This window comes from Cariama cristata, unplaced genomic scaffold, assembly GCF_000690535.1.
Source record: "Cariama cristata isolate BGI_N322 unplaced genomic scaffold, ASM69053v1 scaffold30494, whole genome shotgun sequence".
NCBI lineage: Eukaryota > Metazoa > Chordata > Aves > Cariamiformes > Cariamidae > Cariama > Cariama cristata.
Genome location: NW_009615194.1, coordinates 1 through 8,674, shown reverse-complemented (window position 1 = coordinate 8,674; position 8,674 = coordinate 1). Strand labels below are relative to the sequence as shown.

At 59.1% G+C, this 8,674-nt stretch overlaps 1 protein-coding gene across 1 annotated transcript; it reads right to left on the bottom strand.

The window, feature by feature from the left end:
- Nucleotides 1-280: 280 nt before the first annotated feature.
- LOC104161333 (myosin regulatory light polypeptide 9-like) lies at nt 281-8,074 on the bottom strand. Its single transcript, XM_009699723.1, is given in 5 exon segments — nt 281-547; nt 751-889; nt 891-916; nt 2,107-2,310; nt 7,998-8,074. Coding segments are annotated over 4 exon segments (522 nt in total). The 5' UTR covers nt 2,291-2,310; nt 7,998-8,074; the 3' UTR covers nt 281-374.
- Nucleotides 8,075-8,674: the final 600 nt, after the last annotated feature.

Genomic DNA, 8,674 nt, shown 5'->3' with positions numbered 1-8,674 from the left:
TCAGGCTCAAGCCAGGCAAAATCCCCACAGGCCAGTGCTCACCTGGGATGCTCACCCCGGCCCCAGGGACCAGTGGCACGGTGGCTTCAAGGGGGTCAACGGCTGCTTGGAGAGGGGGTCACATCCAGGCTGGGCATCCCAGTAGGGTGAGCCTGTGGGCAGGAGAGACAATGGGAAGGGAGGTCTGGGGCTGATGGATGGGCACACAGCGGCACAGTGACGGGAGCCCTTCCCCTCCAAGCGTGACCTGATGCTGGGTGCTGGTCCTGCGGAGGTGTTTCCTGTGGGGGGAGCCTGCTGAAGGGCAGCAAGGAGGGCCAAGGGGCAGGGGGCATGTGCAGGAGGAGGCAGAGGGGGGTGAGCGGCCCTGGGCTCTAATCGTCCTTGTCCTTGGCCCCGTGCTTCAGGATGCGAGTGAACTCCACGTAATTGAAGTTGCCCTTCTTGTCAATGGGCGCCTCCCGGTACATCTCATCCACCTCCTCATCAGTGAACCTGTCTCCCATGGTGGTCAGCAGCTCACGCAGATGGTCCTCGTGAATGAAGCCTGCGGGGATGGCAGGGGCTGGCATTAGCAGGGGACACTGTGGGAGTGACCTTCCCTGCCTCTCCTGAAGACAGCCCTGTCCAGCTCTGGAGCTGCTTGGGGACTGTCCCCAAGGCTTTGGCTCCAGCTCTCATCCTGGCTGCGTGCCCGCAGGGCAAAGCACCCAGGCAGGCAGCGTGGGGCTGTGCCGGCAGTGCCCATACCTGATGCCTCCTCATCAAAGCAGGCGAAGGCGTTGCGGATGACGTCCTCTGGATCGGTGCCATTCAGCTTCTCCCCGAACATGGTGAGGAACATGGTGAAGTTGATGGGCCCTGGTGCCTCACTCATCATGCCTTTTTTTCAGGTACTCGTCGGTGGGGTTCTTCCCTGCCAGATACAGGCAGGGGTGTGGGCGCAGGGCCCTGTTCTTCCCCCCAGCACCCATCCCCAAGGCCAGCCCATGCACTCAGCCCGCTGTTTTTTTTTTTTTACTGCAAACAAATTTGCTGGTGCATGTTCACCCACCCCACAAACAAGTGAAAAGGTTTTCCGCAGTGCCCAGTGCTCCCCCCGGAGCATCTCTCCCCATGCTTTAATCCATGCTAGAGGCCACCTGAAACCAAGCTCTGCCAGGCTCAGCCTCAAGGAAGATGCAGGAATTCATCTGGGGGTTACTGGGAACTAAACCCACGGCTTCTCCCCATTCCCCTGGCAGTCGACACCCAGCACCACCTGAGAAGGGCAGCATTGTCCCCACACCAGCCTCATGCTGCTGATGTCCCCTAGCACTGCTGCTACCACGGATGCCCCAGGGATGGTTTCACCTCCTCTCTGAGGTCCATGTGCCCCCAGCGCCCGGCCCCTCTCTGCTCCCAGAGCTATGGCTCACTGGGAGGAGGGAAGTCCCTCCCATGGCCAGGCAGGACCTCCAGAACAGGTTTGGCTGCCAGGTCAATCATTGACAGACCTCCCAAAGCGCCGTGGAGGTACCGCAGGGAGCGGGAGGTGGGAGCTGTGGCCTGCCGCAAAGGAGAAGGGGCTCTGGATGGGGAGCGCGGCCAGACCTGCAAGTCTCAACTGGCCAAGGTATCATGCCAGCACAGGGACCAGCCTCTTCTGTCACCCAGGCTGAGAGCAATGGAAGGGCTTTGTCCCGCAGAGGATGACCCCCGGTGATATTCTGGGATGAGACTACGCAAATACTCAATGGCTGTGGCTGGTGGCTGCTCCTAGGGCACAGCTTCTCCAACCTGAAGGGTCTCTTCCCTTCTAGTAAGCACGGCTGTAAGAGCAACACACCAAGTGCTGCCCTTGGGTGCCTCCACAAACACGCTTTCTACAGTCAACTGGTGCCAGCAGAGAAATGCACCACCACCACCCCACCCCCGATTTTGCAGCCAGCATCAGGCTGGTCCAAAGCAGGAGGGCTGTGCCTCAACAGCATCCCACCAAAGCAGGTCTTCAATGCTGGGCGTGAGGCACTAGGTCACCCAGCACCTCTCTCCATTTGCCGAGGAGGCGTTGAGGACAGACGGGCTGAGGGGACATGTGGAGGCACGAGGGAAGGATCTCCTCACCAAGGGAAGCCAGCATGTCGTGCAGATCCTCCTTGTCAATGAAGCCATCGCGGTTCTGGTCGATCATGTTGAAGGCTTCCTTGAACTCCTGGATCTGCGACTGGTCGAACATGGCGAAGACGTTGGAGGTGGCGCGCTGGGGACGCTTCTTGGTGGTCTTGGCTTTGGCACGTTTGCTGGACATCTTGGCGGCTGAGGTGGTACCTAGGGGCAGGGCAGCAGGCAGGAGTGTCAGGAGGGCTGGGGCAGGCAGAGTGTGGGGGGATGGAGCAGAAGCAGGGACACACAATTCCTAGCACCTCCAGTCCCGTGCCTCAGTTTCCCTGGCTGTCACACAGTTTGGCCACAGTGAGATAGGGCGGTCACAGGGTCTGACATGGGGACAGGCGAGACTCAGGCTCTAGTGAGTCCCCTGGGAAGTCACAAAAGCAGGCAGCGCCCACTGGCACCCCTCCCTCAGGGCTCCCTGCCTGCACCCTCAGCTCCCAAACTCCCAAACCTGCTTGCTGCCTGTCCCCTTTGCATCCCAGGCACAGGGAAAGATGCCAAGCCCAGCACCCTGCATCCCCCCACTGCTGTCAGTCCCGAGGGGGCCATGGGGATGGGTGCCTCAGCATTTTGGGCAGAGCTTAGCCATGCTCCCCCGCCCCCGGCTCCCCTCCTGCTCTGGCAGGACTCTCCCCAGCCCCTCCCAGACCAGCTCCCGGGGCGATGGGTCTCCCTGCCATCCTCAATTTCGCGCAAAAGCAGCCCCCAGCCACGTCCCCAGGAGGTGGGCTCGGCACAGCACCCAGCACCCAGCGGGAAGGGGTTATCTGCTCCGGGCACATTCCTCACATACCACTGCCTCCCTTCCCCCTCCATCCATCCCACCTCCCACCACAGCTGGGTCCAGCCAGGCCAAAGGCCGCTCACTGCCTCCCTCCCGCCCACTGTGCCTGGGTGCACCCAACGCTGTGCCCACTAGGAAGGGCCCCGAAGTGGAGGGGAGAGAGGGCTCGTGGGCCTCCGACGGGCTGCAGAGCCCCTGCGGGGCAGGGGACAGCGGTCAAGCAACACCAGGGCTGCGGGCTGCTGAGGACTAGTGCTGTTGTTACAGGTAATGAATGCGAGGAGAAGGGAACAGCCTGGCAGGGCAAAGAGAGGGGCAGCAGTAGGATGGACAGACCTCTGGGGACACGGCTGGGGCAATGCGTGTCCCATGGGGAATGGCAAAGGGACTATGCAGACCCCAAACACGACTGAGGCAAGACCACGGCAGGAGAAAACTTAGTCTTTCAAAGGGGGGGTCCTGCCCTCAGCCCATGCTGGCGAGCACCCAGCAGAGCCTGGCTGGAGCAGAGAGCCCATTCCCACCCCGAGATGGTACCCAAGCCCCTTCACAGCCTCTGAGCAGGGGTTTGGTGATATCCCCCCATGCTGCTATGCTGAGGGATGCAGTCAGTATTTAAGACACCTTGCGCCATGGGGTCCTGGGGACCCAAATCAGATCCATATGGGGTGCTTGGCACCCCCAGCAACCACCAATGTTGCCCGAGAGGAGGATGCTCAGACCTCTCCCAGATGAATCCTGCCAGGCCTAACTCAGCAAGATGCCAGCAAAGAACAGCCTGGCAGACAGACAGTGTCGGCTGCCAGCTCAGCACAGCCCTGCAAGAAAGTCTGGGGCGAGGGGAGCCCAAGGGAGAGATGCTGATCAGAGCCCTCATGTTTCTACCACAGCTCTTTCTCCCTCACAGGCAGCCCTATGCCTCAGTTTCCCCATCTGGGTCAGTGTCTGGCATGGAGAGCAGCTGCAGAGGCAATGTTAAATTAATGGATTATGAATGAATTCCGTGGGGGAAGCACAGAGTATTACTGCTCTGCTCTGCTCTGCTGGGTGCCCTGTGCCATGGTGGGCAGCAGAAGGCAGATGGGTTCCTGCCTTCTCTGGCAGGGGACACGGAGCAGTTAAGGAACCACATCATGTTGCATGAAGCAGCACAAAGCAACAACACCACAGAGCTGCATGCCAACAACCGTGCCTGGCTGGTCTGGCCACCCTGGGCCTGCTGCTCCAGGATCTGCCTCCCCACTGGGTCCTTAATGCCGATGCACCCAGGGGGACCGCAGGGCCTCGGAGAGCATCCCTCCCAGTGGGATCCCAGCGCTGGCACAGGCTAGGGCAGAGCAAACAGCCTTCTCCTGCACCTGCACAGCTCCTGCCAGTCCTCCCCAGACCGTACCTGCTTTCTAGGTCTTTCCCTCCCCTCCTGCTACCCCTCTGTCAAGCGGTTGCAGAGGTAGGGGCTGGAGCGGCCACCAGCCTGGTCTCCACCTGCTGCGGACCCCAGGCTCCTCTAGCTGGGCCGTGCTGGAAGACCATCCCGGGGGCTGCGGGAAGTGCCAAATCCCAGCTACAATGTCAGCGCCAGCAGGGCTGCCTGGCACTGCGGTGCCCAGCCAAGCTCAGAGGGGGCTGAGGACTCTCACCCTCACCCTAACACCCACTCCCATCCCACTGTGGGAGCAATGCACCACACCAGAGAGCCTGGGAGCACCCGCTGAACCGGAGCTGGGCCCTTCATCTGCACGGGGACATGCTCCATGACTGACTGACTCCCCTGGGAGTCAGTTCCCCCTCCTCATCCCCCATGAGCCCCAGGGGCTGCAGGCATTGGGATGGAAGCTGCACTGCCCTCAGCCCACTCCCTTGCCCTGCCCCGTGCTGCCCGGGCTGGCACCCAGCACCATCAGCAGTCATCAAATCACCCCGCCATCCCCTAAACGCTCGATCCTTTCCCATGCCCACCAGGAAAGAGATGTTTGTCACCAGTCAGCTGAGAAGAGCAGCAGGACTGGAGAGCCCAGCCATGCCCGCAGCTGGGTGGGCAGGAGATCCCACCCCTCACTGCCCAACTCTTGTCTGCTGCTTCCTCCAGCGCTGCTGCACCACAAAGCTCTGTGCAAGGGGACAGCCTCTTTCTGCATGCCCCGCCAGAGACCAGCCTGCGCTGCCAGCCCGTAACCATCCCCCAGGCACCAGTGTGGGGAAGCTCAGCTGAACATCACAACTCCACTCTGCCGGGTCAGAGCCAGCAATAAAAGCTCTGCCGCTGGCCCACGGCACTGGGCTCAGCTTTCAAAACACACCAAATTATTAGCAGAATTATTAGCAGAAGACTAGAGAAATAAGCAGGAGTTTTGCTCTCACCACATGAATTAATATTATCCAAATATTTACCCTGCCCCGGCTGTGACCAGTAGCAGAAGCACGGCTTGGCACCCTCTTGAGAGACATGGTTCTTGTTAGGGGGATTAAGTGCAATTTTGACAGCACATGGTTTTGCTGTTTGATCCAAAATATGCCCTGGAAAGATGCTTGGTCCCAAGGTCCAGCTCAGCCTGGTCATCTCCTAATCATTCTATTCCTGCCGTTAGCAGACCTCCTTGGGCTGGCTGGGACTTGGGAAGAGACTTTTTTGGGTCAGTGCCGGGAAAGGTGCCTCTTGCGTGAACAGGAGTGATTTGCAGCGAGGTCTGATTCAACAGGGGCGATTCGTGCTCTGCACAAGAGCTCAATGGCCATGGTCCCCTGGTCTTCGAGCCCATGCTTTCTGGGATTCCCAAAAACCCGATGCCTATATCCCTATTTCGGGGAATGCCCAGCCATGCTGTGATGGACTCAGCTGAGCCAATTGGTGCAGCCACCAAACCTCCAGCTTCCTCCTCAGCAAGAAGGAAACCCACAGAGACTGGTCCTGCTCCTGCCACCCCCCTGCTGAAAGCCCCATCCCAGCACTGCCTCAGCGCTGGGATGAGACCCTAGCTAGCCTGGCGTGAAAGCCATGCGCTGATCTGATCACCACACTTGCCCCATCACCGGCTGCCCTTATTCCCTTGACCTTCTGCCACCGCTCCTGCCGAGATGATCTCCTTGCCTCCTGCACCACCAGGTTTGTGCCTTCCCCACCTGAGAGTCAGGCCCAAGGGGCCATGGGGCTGGCTTAAAAAGTTCATAAGGTAGTAAAGAAAATAGCTTAGTTTTAAAGACAAAGAGCAAAGACCCACAGTTAGCAGAAAAATAAACTGCCATGTGTTTCCTCCTTGGTAAAATCCAAACGAACAACTCCATCCTGGTGCTGCTTCCTGACCATGCTGGGGAGGGTGGGCTAAGCCAAAGGGACATCCCAGTGCTGCCGGGGCCCGCCTGCTCCCTCCTGCCTGCTTCCCTACCCCGCATCTTCTCCAGCTCACTACCCCAGCTGAAAAATAACACAGCGGGGAGCTGCTGTGGGGCCAGCGGGCTGAGTGGGGTTGTGGCAGGTGTGGCTGGCACGAAGGAGGGGTGCCCGGGCAGGGAGGGGACGGGGCAGCTCCCCTTGCAGTGGCAGCAGCCTGGCCCCAGGGTGTTCCCGTGTATTCAGAAGCTACAATCACCTGGGATATGCTGCTAAGGGTTTCCCAAGGGTGGCTCCTCCAAAGCTGGCCATGCAACTGCAGGAGCCACCTCTAAAAGTGCTGATGAGGCTCCAGCACGGCATGGGGCTGCCCTGCAGTCTCCAGCACAGCCAGAGAGGGACATCATCTCCTGCTCACAGTAAGCTCCTCTTCCCCAGCAGCGAGATGCTGAGATGCATGATGTGCAACAGCCTGGGTTGTCCCAGAGGACACCCCTGCCACGTGAATGACGACCCCTCGGAGGGACTGTGGTTAAATCTCTGCCCAATGGCTCTTCCCAAAATTAGTTGTTAGTACCAGTGAGCCACAACACAACTGCATTTACTAAAACGGGCAAGCATGGGCTCTCCACAATGCACGGCCAGCCACACCTTGACACGTTACAGCCCCACAGGGGCTGTAGTCCAGCACAGGCAGCCGTTCCCATCCCCTCTCCCAGGCTGGCATGAGGGCCAGCATGGGTGATGCCTTGCAGCATCCCACACTGGCACTGGAGGCTGCAGGGCAGCGCTGCAGCCAGGGCATCCTTCCACCTGTAAAGCTTTGCCATCTGCCAGGTACCTCTCCCAGCACCAGGACTGGCCAGGAGTGGACATCCCATCTCCGGAGCCAGCGGGACACATGGACCAGGCTGTCGTACGATGGAGGAGTGAGCAGGGAGCAGCTCATCTTCCCTGCCTAATTTGTTGTTAAACCATCCCTTTCCTCCAGCACAGCCCTGCTCAGGATGCCCTTGGGACGTGGCATTGCTCAGCTCCGCGCCCGCTGCTGAGGGATGCCAGGGAGCCACACTACCGGCCAGAGGCACCAGGAAGCTGCGGGAGGACCCCCCTCCCATCCCGCCCAGGACTGCAGGAATGGAGGCAGACTGCCATTCTGCTCCTTTTTTGGCCTTATTAGAGATGGATGTGGGAAAGGGAGTTTGGAGGCAAGCGGAAAGCAGAATCCGAGCCCCGGGCTGTGTCCCCAGAGCACCCACAGCCACCAGCACTGAAGGTTTCACGCACGGAAGGGAAGGAGCAGGGCAGCATCAGAGAGCCGGAGCCAAGTATGCAGCAACGCCTGGGAGGGAGAGTTCATCCCAGCCCTCCCACAGCTCCTGCCGCACACCAGGGACCCGGCCAGGCCCACGCGCAGCTATGGGGCTCAGCTGCAAGTTCAGCAGATGGTTTCTGGGCAAGCTCCTTCCCACCAAGTTTAGAGGACAAGGACCTCACTGTGTCCATGTGGCACACACAAACCCTTCCAAAGCACAACTTCTGGGGTCACCATGAGAAGACCTTGCACAGACACCATCACCATGCAAAAGACCCAGCACCCAGCACCCTTCTGATGCCTGGGGAGGCTGGGAAACAGAACCATGGGGCAGAAGGTCTTCGTGGCCTCGGGCCACCAGTATAACATGCCCTGGACTGGGTTTGATATTTTCCCAGGAGAATTAAGGGGCTCACCTCGGTGGGGGAATCTGGCCGCAGCGTCTCAAAGGGGGAGGTGACCACAAACTCCTCCTACAGCTGCACAGAGCCTGCCAGTGACGAGAAGAAAAAAATTCAAGTGATTGAAGAAACCCAACCATCTTTGGTCAGTGGCGGTGGTTGTTGACACTTGGGGATGTTCCGCTCCAAAGAATGCTGCTGTGGCCACCGCCTTCTCCTACACATCCATGTCTTAGAGCCTCCTTGGCTTTTATCACAGTCATAACATTTTGTACCAAAAGAGCATGCAGGGAGGGAATCCAAGAGGACCTCAAGTTTTCATGGGCAAGGCTAAACAGAACACAACATTTCTCTGTGTTTAAGACTGAGGGAAATGAGCTAAATAAAGCTTTTCTGCCTTACAGCAGTTTATTGCCTGAAGTTGCTCACAGGTCACTGGGGAGATCTCTGGAGTATCACGCATGCATTTGGATCTTGGCTCTGGTCATCAGCAAGAAAGACTTGGGGGGAAAAGCAGATGTTCCATACGGGAACAGCTCTCACAAACCAGGAGGTGAGTGAAGCCACAGGCGTCAGGATCTGCTCTTGCAGCAGTGCCGTCCCAGGGAAGCTGCGGTGTCCCAGCTCCACGTCCTTGCAGACAGTTACCGAGAGCTTTGCTCAAGGCCGAACCTCACCTCCCCTACCTGGGA